Here is a 26,366-nt window from a genome sequence, read left to right as displayed (position 1 = left end):
GAAATTAAAACCACTTTCCTCTATCCCACACACTCTTTAATACACAATGAAATAAATACAGTATACCAAAGCATCCTTCTGCTTTTGCATTACTGGGCCCTAAAATATTGGCCATAGCTTAGCAAGGTCTTTGTCTCTCATTAAAAAGACCTTAATGAAAGATAACCTCTATAATGAACTAAAGATCACCAAAATTACATACAAATTCCTGTTAGTTTTGGTTGTTTGGGAGGGTTTGGGGGCGGGGTGTGTTTCTTAAGCTCATTACTAATAGAAATTGTACACCAAGGAAACCATATCTTATCTTACAAGCTTTCTGAGAGTAGGACTTCATTTATATGAATATTCTACATAACCAAAGAGATTAAATGTAATTTTCATCTGATATATGTGCATTTAATGTAGAATCTTTCAAAAACAACATGAGCACATATTTCAAAGCAAAAGAAATAGCCCTTGTTTTCTTTTCTGTGATATAATCATATGAAAACTCAAGCAAAATGAAAAAGGGGTAGTTATCTCTTTCTGCCTATTTTTTTTAGAATGTATCACATAAAAAAGAAAAACATTATTTCTATGCTAAAGCTCACAAATAGGCTTAATGTACTAAGAAGTGGGGGGGTGGGGGGTGGGGGGTGGGGTGTTTGTTTATTTTTTAGAATTAGCTCATTCCAGTGAAAATATCATCTTCCTTTCACTCTGTAAACTCAGAAGACCTAGGGTTACATATTTAAGTACTAGCCCCATATGGGAAAGCCACCTACAGATACATTGATGCATGACCAAATTCTCCCTGCAAATACCAGAACTTGACTTAAGTTTATATATATATATAGTTATGTTTTCATATATACACACACACACACACACACAAAGGCATGAGACCAGACCTGGTATGCACTGGGCAAACAAGAACTCCTGCTGCTACAAAATTGATCGAAAAAGGTGAAAACACATGAAACCTCAAAAATGTTACCTGAAAATAGCTGCATTCAAAGATTAATTCAAAGTTAGGACACTTTATGAAAACACAACTGAAATACAGTAGCAGCCAAGAAACAAAGTGTTTTATGAATCTCTCCAAGTTTTTCCATACATTTCTAACAATTTTTATTGGAAATGTCAAGAAGCACTAGCAGATTTCTTCAGCCAAGGTTAAAAAAGTAATTTGTGCACTAACTTACCTGCTTTGTATGCAAGAAGCTGTACTTGCACACAGAATACTCAGTTTCCTTTTGGATCTAGTTTATTTAGAAGTCAGGCCCAAAGGTGCCTAAAATAAGTGCTTAAATCAAAACTGTATTTAGGAATCTATGTGAACGTGACTAGTTTTCCAGATATATGCAGCATGCAGAATTCCCACTAAAGCCAAAGAAGTTGCAAAACTTAATACATATTAAACAAAACTACAGACATGTAGTAAGAGGTACTCTCTTCAGCATTCACATGCTGATGTTGGCCCCAACTGTACATACAAGGTATATTCCTTTCCTTTTCCAGTTTTCATACAAAGGGCCCTGAAATAAAAAGCAAAACTGAACCAGATCCTGAGGTTTAAAAGCAGATCACAATTAACTGTTGTGTTGTGGATACAAGCATTGCTAAGGTAGTGGAAATTCCACAATCTCTTGGACTAAATTCAGTTTTCCCCCACAAGAAAAAGCACATGTGCTTTTGCATAGGAAATAATTTCTAACTTTTTATAAAATTCCTTTTTAGGCATCACTTCTCTCTTAAACAAAAATCACAACTGAAAACTGCCTTGTCTCACATTTAATAGACAGACAAAAGCACATTTAAAACCATGCACCATAAAAAGTTTTACAGTCAAAAGAGAAAAAACACATTAGAAGCTCTGGAAAAAAATAAGGTACTTAAGAATACATGGTAAGTTGTTTAGGTTCCAAGTACCATAAAACATTAGTAAGTTCACAATCATTCAGGTATTTTAAAACAAGCTGTTGCAGAATTCCTCAGGAAGGCAGAAAAACTAAGGACACCACCTGCTTCCACTCACAGTCCATCCCCCCCCAGCCCCACATTCTCTCTCACACATTGCCAGAAAAACCCATTTCATGTGTGCCTGCATGTTTTTAAAACATGAGAAAAAGAAAATATTCATGGGAGAGAGGATTTTTTTAAAGTGTCATGGGACTCTTATGAGGTGGGAAAAAAAAGGAACTATCTTTTAAAATAACAGGAGTTTATTGATAGAAAAATGAACTTCTCTGCTAGATGTAATTTTAAATCCAACAATTTTAAAATTAACAGTTACATAACATGTATGCATAGGTACATTGTTATTGCAGTACCTAGAGAAAATAAGGAAAATTCATGAGACGATGTTGAAGGTGGTACAGTCTCATTTTGGATCTGCTGCTATGTTCCCAGATTTGAGTAAGGAATGTTACTCTTCACCTTCACATATGAGCAGGCAGAAACCTCCACACTTCTAAACATGCTGGCATAGTGTTCAGATATTAGAGGTAAGCTCAAGAATGGTGAATAGTTTTCTACCAAAGACCTTCAAAACTCCAAATTACACAAGAATTAGCCTCAGGACAGGTGTCCAGTGGGGGGTTTTTTCCCTTTATTTACTTTGCTAATATGAGTGACCTTACTAATAAACACATTTCCTCACTCCTGCTGCTACCTTAGCAGTCAAATTAGGCATAATTTCTCACCTTTAGGAAAAGCAACAGAAGTAGAATAGTTATAAATCTTTTTTTTATTCAAAAATGGCTACAACTTTTTAAAATTACTTTAAGATTCAAAGATACATTTCTACAGAAAAAAAATAGTTTAAGATGTCCTGTAAAACTGTCATTCATTTAATTTAGGTATGTCCTGAGTTCTCCTATATTAAAGCAATGAACTGGAGTCAATGACAGAATACTTTCTTAGGTGATTATTTAAAGATCAGTAGATCTTAAATCTGGACCTCTCTCTTGTTATAAATGTTCTTATGGAGCTCATTACCAAGCTTACTACAGGCAGTTAAGAAAACGAAGAGTCAGCACTAGCATTAAGTGAAAGTTGCATGTGGTAAAGGACATCCTCGAGCCCTTCCACACTTCTCAATTGTATTGGATTTACCCTGGAGATCATCTACTACACACAATTCCTTTAAAGCATATTAAATACTAGTAAAATAAGGTAAAACTAGAAGCTTACAAAAAAATCTAGCAAGTAGTCCTATGACTGTCATATGCTGTTAGCTGCCAGTTTTTACAGCTTTTGCTCATAGTTTCTCCACCATGGACATCCCTTAGCCCAGCTACAGCAAGCTCGCAGGCAATACTGAGCATCTGACAAGCTGTTCTGACAAGAGGCTGCTAAATTTTGACAGCTAATGTAGGAACAGCACTACCAAATCGTATTTAAGGCACTGCAAATTCTTGTCATGTGGTACCAGCAGCTTTACTCCTCTGCTTCTTCTGATGCTCTCCTGATTTTCAGACCAACAATTTACAGGTGTGCAAGGTAAGAACGCCACACAACTTTCGAAAACTGGTATCACAGAGATTGCAGATTTCTGGAAAACTCTTACCTTCGATGGGAACTCACATTTGATTCTGAAAAATTTAAATATAAAATAATTTAGGAGGATCTCAGAAGATGAAAAACTCCCAAGCAGCATCTTTTATTCGAAACACTTACAGTTAACGCAAAACACAAAGAAAATAGAGGGATCCTGTGAAGTTTAAATAATGTGCTTTCAGGCTTACCACACAGCTGTAGAGAAAAGACATAAGCTAGAAAAGTAGAAACTCCTCTATTTGGCCATAGGACCAGAGCAGGGAGCTCTCTGCGATGGGGCAGAAGTGCTCTGAAGCAGATCGCTCTGTGGCTGCCTCCACAGCTATTTGTATCTGCTTTGCCTTCAGAGCACACCAACAACATTGCCAATTACAGGAATAGTTTTTGAAATGTGAGTACGGGTGCTCTGAAAACTGGACTGAGACCAATAACTCATTTTGTAGACATCCAGCTAGTTATTCAGATGTTAATGGTCTTCAGCCACTACAGTCAAGACTGAATTTAAACCAGTACCCTAAGAGAGAATAATACCATTTCCTCACTACCTATCTCATCAGCCATCTAATGCTTCCCAAAGCACTAAAGATTTTCAAGTGCAAATATTGCTATACTTTTGACTGTTGCTATGCAACACTAGGTCGTATATTTCCTAGAAAGATGTGAAGAAAATTGGACTCTTGATCCTTAGCTTAACTACTATTACTCACCGCCATATCTGCTATACACAATTTGGATTAATACTCATTGAGAAAACCAGGTTATAGTCTTCAACAACTTACTTTTAGAATCTGGGCTCTGCTCCAATGTATTTCCCCCCTCATTTAATATTTAATTCTTTTTTGAACATGACCTGCCCTTCAATTTTAAGAGAAACCATCTGAGTTCTTCATTCAGCCATATTACAGTCATTTTGCTTCAGAATTGCTCCCACAACAGTATCAGGCATGTCTTAGGGATAATTATGTTCGATGGTTATAAAAGTTAGCACTGCTGGAATGCGAGAGGACTAAAAGTACATCGCACACACAAGGTTCACAACGCAGCCCTTCTCGTACCCACAGGTGAAGGAATCCCACCCCATAAACAACCTCCCACACACACAACTCCTCATCCTCTGGCATTCTGGGACAACAAATCACCATATCAATCAGCATAACTTTCAGAAGTAACAGCAGGATTTTTTTTTTTTCTTCCTAAGGCCAATTATTTGCTCCTCTGTAGACACACAGACATTTTTAGTAACACTTCTGGATAATCAGCTTTATCAGCCAGATGGTACATTTTTTGGAACGAGAGACATGGGCTGTTTGTTTCACCACAAACTGGGGCAATCCATTTTGATAAGAATTTAATTCACAGTTAATACAGATTGTTGGCATCTGGTTTTATATGAATTGATTGCACAGAGAAATAGGGTCAAGATCAGCTCTGGGTAAGAAGACAGACAGATCTAATGGTGAACTCCTGTCACTGTACGTCAGAATGGAATTTGGCTAACCAAAAGATGTCCGAGCCCCAGCAAGACAGAGCTGTGTTACGTGTGCCCCCCACCAATGCATTAAAAAAAAGGGAGGAAAGGGACGACACCAGTAAATGCTCTCCAATTTCACTTGGGTACACACACCAACAGTAGAGTCCTTTATGCTGTGACATACAGTTGTGCTTTTCAATACTTGGGCTTCATAGTACCTATGTTAAGAAGAGATTAGTCAACAAGAATTATAAGACTGGTACAGTTTCACAGAAAGTACACATTTTTTTAACAGTTTTAGTGTCGTAGATGCTTTTGATAAAAAGTTAATCTGCTGACCAGGATCATTGAAAGTTCCAAGAATTGCACAACATTTACATTGCATTTACGGTAATTTCCAGAGCAATTTTCCACAAATCGGTTCACCTTGTTTCTCTCCAAACTCAAACTAGGCCTTTCTTTATCACATTAGAAAGATGGTAAGTGAAACTGTCTTTGGGGAAACATCATCTCAGAATACATACTTAGAGCCCAAACTGCAGATAGATTTTGAGAATGTGAATAAAATTATGACCAGACCTCAAAATATTTACTTTGAGATTTAGCATATGTAGGGTGCAAGACTACAAAACTGATGTATGGCACAGAAGATTATTTTATCCTTTGCATAATAATACACTTGATACCTGTTCTATTTTCTATTTACATTCTTTTATAGTACCTGAACTAGATAATTTAAAAGCAGAGTTATGAATCTAATACAAAATGGACATTTTCCTGCACATCTCAACTGCTTTCTGACAGAGACTCTGCTAGAGTCACAACCACAGTAAGAAGGAACAAATTGGTTTCCCATCAAGTGGGGTAAAAACAGTTCCCATCATGTAGTTTCATCATATAAAGCTCTTTATTCACTGAAAATTAAAGGAATCATGGTCCCAAGTCACAAAATAAGCACACACAACAGCATGTTTATGCTGTTCACTGATTTCGAACAGTGGTCCCAACCCTAAGCATTGGAAAAAAGTCATGACCCAAGAAAAAGATGACTCATGGTTATTAGAGAAGGAAAATCAGAGGTTTTTTCATTCAGTCTTAAGTATTTCACACTTCACAGTTTCCATCTTCATGTTTTTCTGCAATAATGACAAAGGCAAGGGATTACAGGCATCTGAAGGACTAAGACTGCGTCTCCCACAACCACAAGACTTGGAGATGAAGCTCTAGATAGCAACACAAAGCAACTGGGTAAAATCTCAATAGCTACCAAAAATCAATCGGAGCATTTCAATACCCCCATCACAGCCACTCCCAGCGGCCACCTGCGGGCAATACCGCACTCCTTTGCGACCACAGAGTCTGTTACCGCTTCACGTGGCACCAAGTGGACTTCACCACCACCTCTTCCTCCTTGGGTCCCATGCAATGGGCCAGCTCTTCTGTCAAGTTTACAGCTACCAGCAGAAGAGCAGGAAGACACATCCTTTCTGTTACATCCAGGAACAGCGGGGGCAATCAGGAGGAAAAGGAAAGACAGACAGAAAGACAGAAGCCAGGAAAATAGAAGGCCTACAAAATTTGTTGTTGATGTCATTCGAACAATGGAAGATGCAGAACAGTAGGAGGTAAAAAAAAAACCCCAAAACCAAAACTCCTGCAGACTGAGTCTGAGTCTTCAATTCATACTAAAAACTGGTTTTGCTGATGCAGCTATTCAATTTCAGCAGACTTATGTCAGGATAAAGCAAGCCTAGAAAATTCAGTGCTTCTTTCTAGTGATCTGCATTTTCTTTTTTTTTTTTTTCTAATGTGGAAGTAGGAATTTTCGTATAGTTTAAGATGTAAATTTTATTGCACAGAGGGCCCCATTCAGAAGAATTTTTTTTTTAATGAAACATGAATACAATCTTCTGAAAGAAAGCCAGCAAAAAATGGAAATGGCATTGCAAAATTGTGTCTGTTTGAAACAGCATTAAGAAAAAAAGTGTTTTAAACCACTGTTAACTGCCAAACTTAAGTACTGTATGACAGCAGGCAATATAACCACAACCTGAGTTTTTGTACCTGTACTCCAGCTGAGGAAGCAGAAGCAGTGCTGGTTTTACATGGGAACTATTAGGACAGGAGTTTGGAGCTTTCACCAGGCACCCAGGACACAGAATACATCATCACCCAGTACATTAGAAGGAGAGGGAAAACACTCAGACTCACTTCATACTAGTTTTGCTTTGAAGCAAGTTACTCTGTATTGCACTTTGAAGGACATTGCAATGAATGTGTACTTCATTGCTAATGTGAAATTTAGCCAGCTAATGTGAAATTTCAGACATAAAATTTATTACTTCCTGCATTTGTTAGTGTTACAGTAAAATAGCAGCAAATTATCATTAATAACTTCTGGCATCTGATCAAAGTACAACAATTTGGAACCCTCCAAAACCTTTTAAAATATATAAATATATTGTAACAGCATCAAATAAACTCATCAAAAATGAAAAGCGATGTACAGCTCTGACAACATAAGTCTGCAAGTTAAAACTGCAGAAGAGATGGATGGGGCGGTTACATTTCATTTCAAGAAGCATCCTGGCAATCTTTCAGCAGCTACAAAAGGACAAGGCCCATTTTATTCATCTATTTTAGCATTCTCTGAATACCACAGCAGGCCTTTAATGATCTGCACAACTGGTAATTATTCCGTCTTTCTGGTTAGCCTGGAAAATGCCTCCAAAGCATGCCATATCCTTCTGTGGGGCACGGTGCTAAATCAGTCCTCAAAGTCAAGCCCCCAGCAAAACAGCTCTACTATTTCATAGAGGTTAAAGCCAGAAGGGACTATTCAATCATCCAGTCCCATCACCTGCATTTCACAAAACCTTACATTTCTTCCTCAGTCCCACTTCAAGCCCAATGACTCTTTAAGACACGTTAGAAAATGTTTGTCCTACAGGTGAAATGCCTGTATTACAAGGATGACACTGAAGCTGTAACATGGAGAACTGACGAGCTATCACCAGAGTCCCAGCACACGGCCAAGATACCAGCATGCCTAATCTGGAGACAAGAAGCAAATTCCAAATCTGAAGTCCAAATCTGATGACCACATGAGTAAGAAATGCCACATCTTGCCAAAAACCAGGGCTTTCTGTACAACCTCCAAGCTTTGCCCCCCATAGCATCTCCTCTGCTGCCAAAGAGAACGCGTGTAGCTTCTGAGAAGGACAAAAAAAACCCAGATAAAAGCCCAACCCAAATATATTTGGCCAACGGGATCTCAGTTCCATTAAATCCTGACTTGGGCAGCTGAATCCACATGCGTAAGATCCATTCACAGGCACCAAGCACAGAGCCAAGAGGGATATAAGCACATTTGTAGAAACACAAACAGTTCTGTTCTCTCCATGGCCCATCGGAGAACAGGAGGATACACAGAGGCTCAGATCGCAGCCCACAGAACAACTCACGGCTCATGAAAGCAAGGCCACAGCTACTGAGCTCGCAGAGCCATGGTTAATGCTTGCAAGAAAAGGCCACAGATGGTTAATTCAGAATTAAGCAGCCAAGAATGCTGATAAACAGGTTTATTGTAAGAGAGTACATCTCTAATATTTGTGTGCTATTTATGTTGAACCCCAGTGGAAAACCGCAAAGGAGAGTCTGTATTAAGAAAAACTAAATAAATAAGAAAACCAGGGATATATCTGAAAGTATTTTTATGGACTCACCTAAGGTTTCATTGTGATTTAAAACAGATGAAATCTAAAAAGTTAAACAACTTTAAACTAAAGAGCATGATTCTTCAAGGATTATATAACAATTATTTCCTGACATTTAATATACACCTTTTAAAAAGGGGCTTAAAAAAAAAAAAAAAAGACAAAGTAAATAAGTGGTGCACGCAGCTCTGCTTCAGGAAGCTGAATGGCAGTCAGTCCACTGATTTTCTTAATCAGAAGAAACATGGTCTTTCCTTCAGACTGTTCTCTCATTTGTCTTGCGCTTCGCGCAGTATTACAGTGACAACCATCACTTCTGCTGGATGAAAGAGCAACCGAGGATATTACCACTGGGAGTATAAAAGATAAAAATTAAGAAACAAAAACCAAAACAACTAAACAACCTTTCAGTCTCTAAACATCTTTGTTTCCTGCTTTAGGTGCTGTTCAAATCTCTCTGAATGTCTCACCCTCTCCGTTCGCTTTCCTTCAATTGACAAGGCGATTTAGCACAATTTGACTAACAGTCTATACAGAATCTTCTTTCCACTGTTTATTCGCTCTCCTCATTTACTGAGCCTCTTGGACAGAAACCAAACATGCCAACATACTTTTTTCTCTTAATACTGTTCCTTCTCTCAGTCTTTGCCAATTCCCCCAGCATAGTGAACATGTGGTGTTATGACTACAGAGCACTTTATTATTTGCTATATTATAGCAAAGAATATACCATGAAATGTTTTTGCCATCACATCCATATTCACAACTCCCATGCCTATGTACCTCGCTCATTCTTCTTTCCAAATTACAGCTGGAGGAAGGCAGAAAGGTAACAGCTTCGTATTTCAAAGAGAAATGAGTGTACCCAACACGCTCCTAGGATCAACATCATAAATTGGCTGGGAAAGGACAGGCAGAGACTAGCGTGAACCTGCATTTCTTATGGGTCCTTAGTTTGGGGCAAGCAGGAGCAGCCTGTTTTGTGCCAGGTTGCTTATATGCTGCAACAGGAGCAGCAAGCAAGTCTCCTTTCTCCATTCCTGCCTCTCTGGACAGTGTTAGAAGTGCCTTATGGCTCCTGACCATGAAAAGACAAGAAGCTCAGAAGCCCCTGCCATGTCTGCCCTGCAGCCTGGAGCTGAGCGTTGTCAAAGTCTGATGGGTCACTACCATCGCTGCTGGCTGGTACCACGCCAATGCCACCGCCACGCAGCAGGGACTGACACGTAGCAGCAGATGCCACAGGGGTAACCTCCATGTCAGGGAAAGCCCCAGCATCTCCATCCACTACCAAAGATAGCTCAACAGTGCTCAGCTCCCCCCTTAAGCAGAAGGGCTTCATTCTCCTAAATACCTTCACATAGGTGACAGACTCCCTCACTCTCCTCCCCATTTCTGCATACAATACCTTATACCCCCATCTTGTGGGCTTGAACTGCTCTAACAGTTAAAGAAATACTTGAATGCAGATGGGGGAGGGTAGAAAATGAAAAAGCAATACGCACTGCCTGTTGAGAAGAAGGAACAGAAGATATCCTACTCATCTCTGAGGGAACACAAAGGGACACTACTGCGAGCTTTTGGAGGCCAGCTCTTTTTTGGATAGAAGGTACTTCTGACTTTACAAGGTCTTTGAAAGGAAAATTAAATATTTGCTATAATATTTTAAAAACACTGCAACCATATAAAAGGTCTTCATATTGTAATCCAGAACTTTTTCTTGCACTCTTCAATTAGTTTTAAATAAAATTGCTTTGAGTTTTGTACTGTAGTTAATCAACAGTATTTCTGAGGTTAATGAAAATTCCCTTTGCTGCCAATGTACAAAAAAGTCTAAATGCCTGTTCTCAGAACAAAAATGCTACAAGCTAAGTATATAAGAACTAGATTATAAAAAAGCCCCACCATACACAGTCACCCTGTCATTCCCAACCAAGTGTAGCCAATTTGTGCCAATTAGCACATTGTGCATAGCACAATTCATCTGGCCATTCTCTGGGCTGCCAAAGAAATTCTGGGTGGCGGTTTGCATTAAAGCTTATCAGCAGCGCTGACAAGGGATGCCCGTGCATCAGCAAACACCTTCTAAAACATGCAGCAGTTTGGCTGCTGTTTCTACCTGTCAGCCACTTTTCAGCGAGCTGTTATCAGGAGGGAGAACACTTAATCACAGCTCTGCAACAGCTAATATTAAAGGAGACGGCAGAATGGTATCTGGCAAGTTAAAGTCAGCTGAAGTTATCACCCTTTCCCTCATGGCCACACTGTTCCCCAGACCAGCGTGGGATAGTTTTAATCTATTGCTGTAAGACAACCACAGTATTTGTTTTCTCCCATTTCAATTGCCTTTTGCAAGAAAGGCTGGGGCTTAGCCAAGAATGAGTTTGCAGAATTTTGGCTTGCTAATGCAGGATCTGATTACCCAATCCATAATTTAACTTACACTGAATATTTACTGCAAAAGGATCCTTATAAAACATATTAGAGATGCAAAATTTCTAAGAAGCACCATGTTCTTAAAAATATTCACCATATTATTTACTTAACTAAAAATTGTTCTTGGATACACCAAAGACCCCTTAACACAGAAAGATCTTAAATATAACATGTTACGGAGAAATTAAAATGAGAGATGCAATCCTGCAGGGGCTGTGGTCCTCAGGCATACTGCTTTTACTGATACATTTTACAGATTTTCAGAAGGCTTCAGTTTGCTCCTTTTAAAAAAAGGAAAAAAACATGATCTAGAACTCATTTTCCTTCAAGAACTTCAAAGAAATTTATGATAGCAAAAATGCCTGTGAATTGCTACCTTTTTCCTTCCTTCACCACTATCTCAAGACTGTAAGCCTGATCTTCCCCTCAAACCCCATTTTTCCACTAATATTTTCAAGACATTACTGCATCAACAGCCTGACAAAGGCACCCTTGTGAGGTGTGAACAACTACAGACAGGGAGCTGGGGTCAAACTCTTTGATAAATCGTTCTGAGCAAGAATACTCTGAGACACACACAGAATTGCAAAATTCATTTTCTTTTTGAATCCATTAGCAGATCTGAATTAGTTTTGACAAACACAGCACAGCCTCGCTGACCACAAAAAAATACATTGAAATGCAATCTAAAGGTACTCCTGGAGCTGTATAGAAATGAAATAGCTTCTTACAGCAATATTTACACCAGTACATTGGATTGACAGAAAACTAGAGATAAATTTTCATATCACAGCACCCACACGATCTGAATTCAGTAGCTTCACTGCTCAGCATGAGCACAGTCAAAGCGTGCCAAGGCTGTGACTAAAGGATGAGGGTCCACATCTGGAAAGCGGGTCCATGCCAGCGCTACACGTCCCGCCCGGGGTTCATCTCTGCATCCTGCAGCAGCGTTATGGGGCTCAGCTGCCCTCATACCCTACAGCCCTTCCACAGCCAACAGCCGTTTGCTTTGATTTGTTCGCAGTGAAGCCAAAGGAGATGGAGGAAGCTGTTCTATCCTGGCAGAAGACAAGCTTTTCTGATTATCTCGTCCTCAACAAAACCCAACTGACTGAGGATAGCGCTGCAGCAGTGATGACTAACCTGGACAGCTGGAACTCTTCTGTTTGCTACAAAGAACCAAAGAATTCCTATGAGAAACAGCTCAGCATGTACAAGCATCCCAAAGAAGAGCAAGATTAATTTTAAATAAGGCTAAATATTTAAACAAATGTAATGTCGAAGCAATAAAACAGACAATAAGCAAAACCGAATATATGTTAACATATACCTGTATAAACTCATGCCACACACTGCACCCAGAGCTCTTCAATTTTTATTAGTTTTGTTTGGTTGCTATGTCATATAGAAAACAACACACACAAACTCAGGAACCCTCCAAGACGGCATTTCACCACAATAAAAAGAAAACTTCAAGTTTAACCAGAGCTTAAAGTGTTCCCTTTGACACTAAACAAGGTAAGTCTACGCCGTTCGGACAGGCCACAGCAGCACGGGGTTCAGCTGGAAGATGAAGGCGCTGAACTTCAGGTCCGTGCACCCAGGTCCCGACATGGACGGAGGGGAGCGAGCAGCCGGGCCCTGCTCCAGCCGGCACAGGGGGCTGAGCTCCGCACCGCCGCACATGCCGGGACATTTCACTCGTGTGCAAGTCTGCGGCTAAGAGGAGCAGGAGGAAAAGGAGGTATCGACTTGTTCTTTTATCTGCCAAATGTAAGAGCTGTGCAGTGTGAAGGATTCGCATGCATGCAACTCCTTCCCGTCACAAGGGGATCCTGAGCACATATCACCCATCCTCATGGAGAGCGCTATAGGATACCAAGGGCTGCGGGACACAGACTCCTCTTTCCCCCTCACCTTTGGGGCTCTGCATTAGGATGTACGTACCCCGCTAGGACAAGAGGTGGGACAGGGAGGCCTCTTGTCCCAGGCAGTGCCCCAGTGGTCACAACCCAGCTCCTGGAACAGAGCAGTTACTGATGGCAAAGGGTGCACCTTCAGTACAGCATCAGGGGAGACCCTCTAGTCCAGCTCTACACTAACTTTCCCGAGGTGAGAAACCGCGGTTCAAATTCTGCTGTGAGCAGGGCAGAGAATGGATTTGAGATTGGATCTCTTCCCTCTAATATTTTACTTATCAAGCTAAGGACATTCTCTGACTTTCAGTCTGGGGGTCAGTGAAATGTAATGACATGCATTAAAAGGAATTATTTTTAACGCGCATCAATACCATAGCCGTGGAACAGTATCACCAGTGCTTCAGAAGAAAAGCCCACACCAATATTCACATCTTTTATTCATATATTTTAGCGAGACTAAAAGCTCACATACTTTAAGATTCACATAAGATATAATGTTGGATATGCAGGAGGATGCAGGCTGCAAGAGTTCTTACTGTTCGCAGGTTCCTGGATATAATGAAAAAGATTGATGGGCTCTGGAAGAAGCCTCCCTATGCACGCAGCACTAGTTGAAGTTTTTTCACATCTTTTGTTCTAGATCATTTGGCTAAAGAGACATAAGAAAGAGTAACCGGGTTGGACAGTTGTATTCTTTCCTTGGGAACATTTTTAAAGCTTTTTGCTGTGACTATCAAAGTATTTTTATTTTTTCAACTCATCGTTCATCCATGCAGCAAACAGAACGACACTAAAAAAAAAGTACTAACATAATGGTGGTGGAGAAGGAGGACCGCTCACTTAAACCAAACTACATATTCACCAATCACGCAAAAGATTTTGGTTTCAGTTTTCTTGTATTTGCATGGCAAGTGCTGCCTCTTTCGGCATAAAACTCATCCCAAGAGACTGCACATAGCATCCCACTGCTTTCTGCCTCAGCCAGCAGCACAAACCAGCACTGCAAAGGAGAAAGCAGGCTCGCACGCAGGAGACTCCATGTGATGCTAATGCCCTTCCAGTTCATGATCATCTTCCTGCTTTTGGGGACATAAGGAGGTAGCAACTGTGTAGTTACCAAAATATTTATCTTCAGATTTCTAATCTGTTTTTAAACAGAGGATGGGCCTAAGGCCGGACCTGAAGTACTTAATGATTTTCCTACTATAAATGAAGATGTGTCTGAGCTAGCTACTGTATTTTTCAACTGTATTTGAGAATGTTTCCAACTACGTGCTAGTTCTAGATGAAGAGGCTAGAATAACTCCAGAGAGCATTTCTGCTGTCTGAGAGAAGGCTCAATATGATTTTGAGTGAACAGTCAGTCACTATAAAAATGTTTTTAATAGTGTGCTGGGCTACTCAGGTCCAAGCCACATGCAAGAGGTATAGCCCCTAGGAATTTCAATTATCAGCCATAGATTACACTATCTGTGGCAAGCGTGCAAGCAGCGCTGAGTTTTACTTATCCATTGCAGCCCATTAATTTGATGAATCTGACTCAATGACTCAGTGATTCCTAGAGAGAATGAGTCCTGAATAAAGTCAGAAAACTACAATTTCACCTAGGTAAAACACACAGAAGACTAATAGGCAGAAATAAGCTTCCAGCAAGTTGTTTTGTTTGGGGTTTTGGGGGTTTTTTGCTATCATCTAAAGTACCTTTAAATGACGGAGAGCTGGCATTATTTACTAATTCAGTTGTTAATTTAAGAATTTTGCTAGACTGCACCCCTAAGAGCAAACACTTGTGCAAAAACATAGCACTGTAAAAACAGAGTTTTATTTTGAATTAGGTTCTTGCAATGCTAATCCATGATTTCCACTTTAGGATTAAATCCTTCCTATGCAGAACCCATTATTATTAACACTCCCAAACTGCACCTCAGATGCCCATAAATACCAATTAGGAGATGGCACCTTTCAGAAAAAGCACATAAAAGCTGTGCTCCAGAAATAATACTTATTTCTTGTGACCCTGCAGACGGAATCAAAGTTACTGGTTTTGACCTCTGATGATCACTGTAGTGCATGATAACATTAGCAGAGGTATTCATGGCTAGAGCACTCTACCAAGACAAACAGTTCCCAGTGCAGTGTTTCCCCTGTTCTCACAACGCACATTTCTCACCCTGTCTGCCAGAACCCAGATTTGTTTTAGTTACGAGACCATCTGCTTTTTGAAAGGCTTTTTTTTTTTTTTTGATGACAGATGGATGAGGTTCAAATTCTTGTTGTAACCAGCAATGAATTTTTACAATTCATTGTCTCTGCTGCTTACTGTCTTGCTTTAATTACTTGAAAGGAAGAACTCTCATGGGGGGAGGAGTTTTCCAAACGCATAAAATTTTTAAACCAAAATAAGCATATAAAATACATTTCTGATGCTTTAACTACAAATAGTCTAGCTCCAGGTTTGTAACCTAGTTCTGTAATCCTGTATTGGCTCAGGTTTCTCTTTCATGTCCCAGAATAAAGGGATGTGGAAGCAGAGGGAGTACTTTAAGGGGCTATCTACAGTGTTATAAGCGTCATATTTTTCCCCGCAGAGTCTCACAATATCATCTGGCTCTTTCAAAGTCTTAGTTCTTGAAGTCTGGTGTTTGCGGAAGAGCCACACTTACTTTTAAAAAGCTCACAGAAAAACAATAAACATCTAGCCCTTAAAATTTAAGGAATAAAAACTTTAAAAGTTGGTAGACAGATTTATGGGTTTTGCTTAAATTCTTTCATATTTTAAAAACCTCTCCATTTTTATTTCATATTTAATATCCGTTTTGGAGTGACAAGCTTGGAATAGCAAATAAACCTCCATGATACCACTAAAATACAGTAAAAGAGTCCCCACTAATACTGTGCTGCCAAGCTGGCAAGCCTCTATCTGCAAGCCATAAATTATACATCCACTAGCCACGAGCATCCCGCTACATACCTCAGGAGGAGGGAGACATCGGGAAGTACTTCACCGGGAACGGTGGAATTTGGGGGCCCCGTCACTGACCGCGGCTGTGTCAGGTTTGCACCCTGACTCCAAACCAACATCGCTCCGTTGCCCTCAGCCTCAGCACTGCTTTGCTTATTGCCTCACGGTCAGGGACTGGGATTAACCACCAGCCCCTGCCCCACCACAGCTCCCCTACCAGTCATTCACATAGCCCCAAAATGGGATGCACGCTTGGATTAGGGAAAGCTTCAGGCAGCTGAAGAGCCCCACGTCTGCTACTCCGCCACAACAGGAGACTGAAGCTGTGTGCGAATGGGGATGGAGCGGAGGGGAGCCAAAGAACAAATAATTGAGCAAAGTGCTAAACAATCCTCTAGCCTACATCCCCAGGTTATGCCGCAGACGCATTCCATCTGTGAAAATATTTCACAGTGAACTACATGTCACGTTTATATTAATTTCTTAACAGTAAATAAGTGCTGCCCATCCAGCTGCAGGCACCAGCCTCACCGTGCGCCTGCCGTGCCCCCAGAGCCAGCGTACCAGCCTTGCAAACATGCACCGCTGAGAAGGGTCACGCCTGTATCTCGAACCAGGCACAAACGCTACAGAAAAATCAAGCCCAGATCAACAACATTTGGAATCTCTGTCCTTTATTATTCATTCGCTATGGAGCCTTTGTAGGCTTCAGTCTTGGTTTCAATGAAGCAACTGTTTCAAGAAAAGGAGAAAAAAAAATGGAGGAAAGGAGAAACTCTAAGGAGTAGGGGGAAGCCTGACAGCAGATATAGAAGTGTAATCCAAGAAAAAAATATCTAACAGGTTTTTTGCTCCAGTTGCTTCTTGATTTCCCAGAAAAACCAAAAGCAGATGTTTTAATTTACTGTTCCCATAGTACAGTTTAGTATGCCTTCATCTATTTCCTGATGTTATTCCCATTTTTCCCTCTCACTTACTAATAAAAGGAATGAAAGATCACAAATAATATAGACAGGGAAAAGTGACAGCCAAGGCATTTTTCATCATGTTAAAAATAATTTTCAAGACAAAGTCCCTACTAAACATGTTCTCCTCTGAGAGTAATTATAATAAGATACTCCTTAAAATCAGTACAGTCTAGATGGTGCCAAGCCTTCTAAAATTACCTGGTTTGGGTTGGGTCTAAAACCATGAAAGCACATGTTATTTACACAAGTATTTTCTAGCACAGCCATGATGATTGTTCAACACTCAGATCCACTACGTTGTACTCCGGAGCTATGACCATGTTTCACACATTCTTTTAAGCCTTGATTAATTTAACAGAAAAAGAGTAGGCGAGAAGGAATCTCTGTATTGAAGACATTTCTCCTAAAGTCATATTGGATCCAAAATAGTCATGATTTTATATCACAGGAGCAATTTATTTAAAATTAAGATAGCAATAAAAGTGGTAAAGTATTTGAATAGCACTGACAAACTTAACTGCTGTAACATTTTCCCCATGTTATAAGTCTCATCATAAAAATCCCAGAACTGAATATTTTTTTCTTTTTTTGAATGCTGGGATATGCCAAAGATTAATTTTAAAAGAAAACACCCACAGAGGTTACCGACTGATACCTACTGCATTTTACAACGTTGTCTGCCTGTGCATCACTCTACTCCACCACATGCTCTCCTGTACCTGAGCGGCACCAGTAGGCCTGCATTCTGGTCCTTGCACCTCACCAGATATTTTAAACAAAGAAGCTGATAAATAATTTCTCTCCCCCCAACACTCAAAGGCCAAATAATCTCTAGATACCTCAGCAATGGCCCAGTTCATGGCAGAAACTGGAAGGGAGCTGCAGCTAAGGCTCCCAGCGCTCAGCAGAAGTTAAGTGATGCTACCGACCTCTCCCAAGCTGTAGCCAACATTAGCAGCTTCATAGCAGGTCCCTGGGCCCTCCTGAAAACCAAAAATCTGCAGAAATATTTCAGCCCCAGAGGTAGGTGAAAGGCTTAGGAGAAAAAAACAAAACAAAACAAACAAACAAAAAAACCCACAACCAACCAAAGAGAAAACCCAGAGAGAAGGTGGTATGCTGACACAAAACTGGGAGGGAGCTTTGAGGGAGAAAGAAAAGACTTTGCTAGGGATAAACACCCTGCAGAGGACGGTCAGCCCTGCAGGACGGGATGTTTCCCACTCCCCTGGAAATGGTGATAGATAGAGGGGGAACAAAACACCTCAGCAGAAAAATGCAGAGGTGAGGAAGTTGGTCCTAGGTTCAATCGACTGACACATGATGTTACCAAATATGAGACCTTAATCTGATTTGGGCAGAAGGCCCCATATATGACAACAGACTCTCACAAATTTCAACCTTGCAGGGACAGCAAACACCAACTGATCATCAGCTGGTGGATGTTGAGCAAATAAAACTTCCTCACAGAAGCAGTAAGAAATCTGTCTATCCTGATGCAGGATTCCTCCCCCATGTCCTTACATTAATGGGATAGACTTAAGCTTCAGATTATGGAAAAGTCCAATATGTTTCCCTAGTCATGCCCCCCACTGCTAAAAACATGTGTTCTTCTACAGTTCTCACTGGAAGAATTATCTATCCTCCTCAAGTTCATGAGGGACCAAGATTCACCCTCTCCCATTACAGAGGAAAGTAAACAACCTTCTCGGAAGAAGAAATCAGGTGGTCAGAGTCAAAGATAGCTTTGCAGCTAATGAGGAACAAAGATGAAATTAAGCAGTTCTTTGAGATACTACCCCAGTAGAGGACTGGCAGGGTTAAAAGACATTGTTCCTCTCTTCCACAGAGGGTCCTGTAAGTCCTCCTGAATAAAACAAGTGAAAAAAGAAGATAACACTTCAACAGCTCTTGGCAAGGTAGTAGGAATCAACACCCAGCTGGGTGAGACCCCTGCTTCTCAGGCTGTGCTGTGGGCAGTTTTTATCTTAAGATGCACCTGCCTTGAAAATAGGCTCATTACCCACAGAGAAGCATAATGATCTGGGACTAACTATGAGGCATCGTGCATTTATTGCATTAATGTTGCCCAAGTCATGCTCACAGCAAGCGCTGAGCCCAGCGTCTCAGGACAACATGATGGTAGATAGTGTCCTTATTGGGATTTCAGTGGAAGACACAGCATTTCCACAGCTTGGGGAGGCAGAGGTAGAACTATCATCTCAGAGAGCAAATAAATTTAAGTCTCCAACTAAAATAGACATCTTTACGTTCTCATGAAAAATGTACTAGGGCAGTGGTGAGAGCTACAGAACCAAGGCTACAGTAGGAGGTAAATGTGCTCCAGCATGGAAAAAATAAGGAGGAACACAGGCCTCTTCGTCACAGCTGTGTCCAACATGTCACAATCCAGGAGCTCCTAAGAACTACATCTTGGAGCACAGAATAGGTAAAAAGGGTCTTTTAGTACTCATTTTTACATAGCATCTGCCTCTCTCAAGACCTTGCAGTCTTCAGAAGAATCACTTCACAGATTTTATTAAAAAAAAAAAATATATATATATAAAAATACACACACACAAATGACCGCAGAGATAGGGAAATGCTCTCAGTGCCAAGTCTTGACTTGCCAGGTCCAAAAAGGAATCCGGACTGACTAAGTAAACATGTTCATATATATATATACACACTTCTTTATTAATTTTTTAAAAAACAGGGTAGGGCTTAAAAAGATCCGCAAATTGAGCATTTGCTCAGGATGCAGTTTCCTCCCATACAATACAATCACCTCATGAGAATATCTGCAATACAATTATCCCATCACAGGATGGGCAAAGTTTACAGTCATCCCTGAAAGGAAGGAAGGAAATTAATAAAAAGGAGGGAAGGGCTGATAGAGAAGTTCCATACAACTAGGATGTTCCCTCTTGATTAACATCCAAAGAAAGGTGAAAGCAGACAAGAAATGGAGAAACCACACAAGCCCAGACGCACAAAAAAGAACAAGGAGAGAAAACAGTCCTGAGAACAAAGGCAAAAATTTGTAAAGTAAAAGAATTCTAACTCATTCAAATGACTGAGAGAAAGTGAAAATCACATATCAGGCACATCTGTTTTGCTTATGCACACAGGCACAGGAAAGGCAGGGTGCAAGTGCCTTACGCACACTGTCAAGGAAAGCCCGTTTCCGAGTTGGGCACTTACAATACAAACACCCAACGTGAATACGTATGTAGAGATAAAGACTCAGAAGGAAAACCTGAAGTGAAAAATACCATGCAATCCAGGAACACGCACACACCCCCTCCCTACCACCCCCAGGAAAAACAACAGATTTGAAAAACAGCAGTGAAAACAAAAACACCTTCTGAACATGCAAGTTTGATAAGTAATGAGCATTTAATGCAACTAGCCAAATACATGTAGTCAATATCCATAGCAGCAAGTGTAACAGCAATAAATAGCAATAAACAATCACAAGATTCCCTTTAACCTCCTCATTTTCACAGAATTCTCCAAGTACAAGCCTGGGAGTGGTGCAGGGGAGAGAAAGGTATAGTAGTGTCAGGTTGATGAAGCTTGAGCTGCTCCACAGCCTTCACCCCCAACTACCCAGCTACAGCAGTGGCTTCTTTTCAGCTCACCAAAATCATCATACTGGGCTGAAGCAAAACTCCAGCTCAGTCCTGGAAATCCACACAGTTTTGGCCAAGGCTGGGGAACAGCCGTGTGCTGCAGCCCCACCCCCCCACATAACCGTTTCCATTTTGAGATTAGGTTGCCTAAAATGGACTTATTTTATTTGATATAACCAATTTGGTTAAAAACAGTTATTTGCATAAACAAGAATCAACCTACAGTGAATGCAATGCCAGTCATGGCTGGACGTGAACCAACTGACCCCCCCCCCAAAAATCTACTGCTAGAAAGCACTCACACATAAAAGCACCATTAAAAATAACCATAAGGCAAATTTCTACTGAATCGAACGCACCCTATTCTAAATAAAATAAATTAAGTGAACAATCAACTGTGGAAAGAGTTTAAAAAAAATCTGAAAAAGATGTGCTTAAAGCAGATACTAAAGGTTGGAGCGGCACTAACCAGATTTACAGGGAAAGACCGAGACAGCACCTTCCCAGGCCCACTTCAAAGCTTTGCTGTCTCCCAGCTTGAGTTAACAGCACAATCCAAAAGGGGAGGTCACTTGCAAGTATTAAACCTACTTTAAAAAAAAAAAAAAAAAGTAGTACTTCAAATTCGAAGGTGCCTTGCACAGACTCAGAGCCTGGCCCTCGGAACTACAAACGCAGCAGTAAGGTGAATTTAAACTCAGTTTATCTACAGACAGCCAATAATGAATGCAAAGCACGATGAACAGAAACAGCTTCAAACATTTGAGCTAACAGTGGTGGTTCAATCTCATGAAACCTGGTGACAAAGTAACTCCACTAATCAGATCTCAAGATGAAAAGAGCAGCTGTTGTGGCCACCACCTACCCCAGAGGCAGGTAAGAGTGCAATCCCTTCAGCGGCACAGAGAGCAACCGTGGTCCTCAACACGTTTATTCCCTGAATAGGACATGATCAGAAGTTAAAGTGCCTGCTACCAGCATGTTGGTGGTGCTCTGCTGACAATGGTTTCACAAGCAGCTTCACATCAGCGTGGCTGAGGCAACAATTGACACTGCTTCACAGCAACAGCAATCACCCACCACCACTGCAAGTCCTCCCAAAGTAGCTGCCCCAATGTACCACCCCTCAGGCAGCAGAACAACAGGCCACAGTCAGTGCTATGACAGATCTACCAAAATTTAACAAAATAACTTCCTAGCCCTGATTGTGCAGACAGACCCCTGGCCCATGTAGTCTCCATTCCAGGGGAAAGGCAGGACAACAGGCTCAGACTGTCCTCTGAATTCATGGGCCTCTAGACAGAAAAGCCGCTCCCTCTCAATCATCTTCTCCCAAACAAGATGATGGGACAAGGTGGGAAATAACTGGTTAACAGCATGACTTTGAAAGATCATTTCCTGAGAACCAGACTATTTTTCAAAATCAGCAGCATCTTCCCCCATTAATTCAGACACTAACAACGGATGTCAGTCACTGCATAAATGAGCTGGCATTTGCTAAAGCAACTACAGTAGTAGACCAAAAATGCAGGTATTTGGCCTCAGGGAATTCAGAGAATCAAAATGTATTCTTGTCAGAGTCTAAATTAAATGCAAAGGGCAACAGTCCATCAGTAATCTACAAGCTTCCTAAACCAAAGGTCCAAGGAACCGTCCCAGCATCAGCTGGCATTATCTACATAAAACAGGATAATTTCTTCTCAGCTCTGCCTAGCACATTCAGGCTCCAGACTGTTCAAGAGGATTCAGCTGGACTGTTCTTTGTTGTACAAAACCAAGAGACAATATTTCTTTATTTCAGATACATGTCTCCTTCCTGCTCATACATACAGTTAAAGCAAACTATAAGATGTCAATCAGTACTTTAATTGTCCTCCCCCTTGGACATACAGCCCAGCTGGATTAATTCCTAGAGATTCCCCTTAGACCCATGGGACTTCTTGCCAGGGCTATTAGGATAAGGATCCAGGTCCAGAAGTCCACAACTCTGTCTAACAGCTGATAAACATCCGTAAACCCACAACCACTGACACATAAATATCTAGATTTATTCCCAAAAATGAGAATCATAAGCAGTGTTTGCTGTGGCTCAGCAAGACTCCCTAGCAGACATAATAATCTATACACTGATAAAAATCATAAAGCATGGCCCAGTTCCAATTCAGGCACTGAAAACAGCCAAATGCGTTTCTTAGAGGGTCAAACAGGAGGTCCCAGCTACCCATCAAACATTAGTTTTGCAAGAGGGAAATTATTCAAATGGAGTACTGCACGGAGAGTAATTATTCCGTAACAGGTAGCATCACCTGACAAATTTTAGCAAGACATGGAAGGTGTGATGGGGCTTACAGTGCGTGAAGGAAATCAACACTGTTCATGGAAGAAAAAACAACAGTTTTCCAGAAACTTGTTATTTTTAAAAGAGGGGAGCAAGAGGACGTTTCAGACACACCTCCTCTAACCTACTTTCCCCACCCCACTGCTTACCTTTTGTACGAAAAACGGGACGACGAAGGGACAACTCACATCTTAGCAAACACCTCCAAATCCTATTAACTCTGCCTCTATATCCTTCCCATCCATCCAACACATAACCACCTCTCCAGAGGAAACTGTCTCCCAAGCACATCAGAAATAAAACACACACGCATCCATCACTACCCAGCGGACCTTCTTCCAACGTACATGAAGCCAGGAGAGCATGGCAAGATGCACAAGAAGGGGCCGACGAAAGCAGCCCACGTCACCAGGCTTGTCACAGCTACCACTGTGTCTGAAGACAGCGAGAGAGGCGGGCAGGCAGCGTTTTCCGCACCGGGGACGCAGTTTCACACTTACCCAGCTCCCTACAGGGGAGCGCCACGCTCCAGCGGGGCGGCCGGGTAGCTCTGCCATGGGGCATGCTGGGGCATCGCAGCACGGCAGCTGCCGGCAAGCTACACCTTCGGGAAACCTAAAACGGGAAAAAAGTGAGTTGAGAGTGAATGTGCCGAAGTCCCTTTCGAAACCGGCACCGACGGCCTCCCACAGACAGCTGCGGCATCGCCACAGCTGCAAACCCTGTGAACAACACATCATCAAGGTTGACTGCCCAAAACATTGTTAGTTAAAATGCAATTACAGCTGGAAGTATGAACAATTTAACAGCTATATGCACCAGAAAATATTGCAATGATCTCAAACCCAAACATTTTTAACCCAGTAGCAACGCCCTGCAGCAGTTGTTAGCAAACAGATGATCACGCTTCTAAAGCATCAGCTGCCCTTCAGTATTTCATCAAAGGTAGAGTTGACATATGCCTGAAATGGTGAGCTCCCAGCATTTGTAATGCTATCTTTCAGCTTTATTTCACCAATGCCCATTTCCAAGCTTCATCTATTTGTAAGTTACTTTTAGTCATTTTAAATAAAACATTATATCTAGAAGCAAGAAAGTTAAAAAGAACAACGCCATTTCCAATCATTCCAGAATAACAGTATGAGTTTAAAGATGAACTATGCAATTAACGTGATTTAGGTTCAAGATGATAATACCTTGAAATAATGAGCATTATCAAAAGTACACCAAACAATTAATGTGAATCTACCGGAAGGCTGAGATATAATTGTGTAATTTGCCCTTTAACTTGCATCTGACAGTGGTTTATGTGCCATTTCCCAAAATTAAGGCCAACGGTCCATATTCACAAAGTCTTGTACATTGATAATTGCAGCCTATGCTCTCTCAAAACTTCAAAACAAAAGTAGTTTTAAGGACACTGCTTAAGAGTAGGGAATCACCAGTCACATCTGAAAACTACTGGCTGCACTAGTGAGTCTCAAACTACCCAAAGGAAAAGCAAAGGGCAGAATGCAAGTGCCTCTGCCTCTCTGTGCTTCAGTTTCCCAGCAAAAGTGCGGGGCACCGGAAAGATGCTTCCGTATTGCCTCCAGCATCCACATCAAGACGCACAAGTGGCATTTTTCAGACGAAGCCCAGGCGATCCATTAACAAGACCCGCAGATTCACATCTAGGATTAAAAGAGCTGATGTACTTGAACACATACAGGTAAGCGAGCCAGGAGAAGGAAGAGGAGCCAGAGAGGGTTGCTGGGTTTGTGTCTTCCAAATTGAGAATGGCAACCCTGTTTATTTAAACTTGAATGAAGTCTACACAATCACAACTGGCATAATCAAAATCTTTTATATAGGTTATACTTGATTAAATTAGGTTAATTTTCACTGTAAAGTTGGAAAAGAATTACTGGTTAAAAAAAAAAATCATATAAAATATCCTTTATCCAGAGATTGCTGTAGTTTGAAGAGAATACAGTTCATTCTTCATACAAAACAGAAGAGGCTAAATTGCTTGAACACAAAAGATAACTCAAATTCAACTACCAAGTTGTGCCCAGCAACTCTGTAATAATTGCATACAGAACACAAACATGCTTTGTTGAGAACTCATAATATCTAATCAGCTATAATTGTAAATTTTATTTTCCATTTGTAAATTACCAAGGGAGATAACTAGAGAACAGGGGATGTAAAATAATATTCTATCTGGGGATATTTTGTTAACACATAAGCCTCTACCCACCCCTTCCCCTAACGCCTGCAAGGCTCTTATCCTTCTGAACTTATTTTAATTGTTAGCTTCTCTTTGAAGGTATTTCAACTTTAATGCGAGCAATGCTCTAATGAATTCTCAGCTCTGTGCTATTTCCCCCCAAACAGTTCTTTTACATCTTCTACAAATTTGGATGCTGAGATGTAGTTTCTATGCTCATATGCATCTCTGTTCCTGAGGAATGTCAACATTCTCATCAAGTGAGATGTTTCAAAGTTTCTAAACTTCAAAAAAAAAAAAAAAAAAAAAAAGGAAGAAAAAAACAAGCACCACAAACTTACACCTTCTACGGGTTTGTTGTTTTCTTACACAAAGCCATTTTGGCACTTAACCCATCTGTCCCTTCTCCACCTGACCAGTTGTGCTAAGCCATGCAGCTCCACCAGCGAGCACAGCCCTCTGGAGCCACGGGAGGGTGTTTGTGGGGTCTGGCCGGTGGCAGAGTCCAGGCAGGACCTTGCCAATGTACTTCACATCTCTCCTTTACAACGTTCATCCCTTGGGCAAGCAGGGTTGGTAATTCACATTCCTCTCCAAACTTGCCTCTGCTAACACTTATTTTTCAGATTCATATGTAGTTACCCCCATCCCGAACTCCCAAAACACCACCAGGAGCTGCACAGAAGACATGACGTACTGGATACCTCCGAAGAAACCAGATGGCAGTCACCTCATGCTTGGACCATCCAGACACCACGGCTCTTGCCGCTTAACAAAGACTTCTGACATTGTCCCACGTCATGCCTTCCTTATGATGGCATCTGACTACGTTTTGCCACCAATTAAGGTCCTGCTGTGACAAGGACCTCTCCAGAAGGGCATAGGCAGTGCACAGCATAGCACCCGCCTTTGTCTCCTGCTCTGGCAGTGACAGCAGACTTTTCAGTGAAGGAAAATTATCGTCAGCTGTATCTGTAAGCCAGACTATCCAAAACTGAATATATGAAGGGTGAATAATATAAGAATCTGCCTTATAAACAGATTTATTTATTTTTCAAATGCGCTTTTTCAAAGCCGGCAAATGAGCCAACATCCCACTTTTACCAACCCTGCTGCAAGAGCCACGCCAAGCTCACTGAAAATGCAAAGGCAAGCAAGAATAAACA

General features: G+C 41.0%; 1 protein-coding gene across 4 annotated transcripts in view; it reads right to left on the bottom strand.

The window, feature by feature from the left end:
- Positions 1–26,366, bottom strand: part of KIAA1217 (KIAA1217 ortholog) — a 372,331-nt gene that overhangs the window by 332,070 nt on the left and 13,895 nt on the right. For 3 of the 4 annotated variants that reach the window (XM_049799185.1, XM_049799195.1, XM_049799187.1), the window contains exon 2: positions 23,489–23,603. The exons of the other annotated variant lie outside the window; for it this stretch is intronic. In XM_049799185.1, the coding sequence (XP_049655142.1) occupies positions 23,489–23,552 (64 nt within the window). In that variant the 5' untranslated portion in view covers positions 23,553–23,603. The remainder of the gene's footprint in view (positions 1–23,488; positions 23,604–26,366) is intronic. 4 annotated transcript variants of the gene reach the window in all.

The sequence above is a fragment of the Accipiter gentilis genome, chromosome 4 (assembly GCF_929443795.1).
Source record: "Accipiter gentilis chromosome 4, bAccGen1.1, whole genome shotgun sequence".
NCBI classification, from domain to species: domain Eukaryota; kingdom Metazoa; phylum Chordata; class Aves; order Accipitriformes; family Accipitridae; genus Astur; species Astur gentilis.
This window is presented reverse-complemented; position numbering and strand designations above follow the sequence as displayed.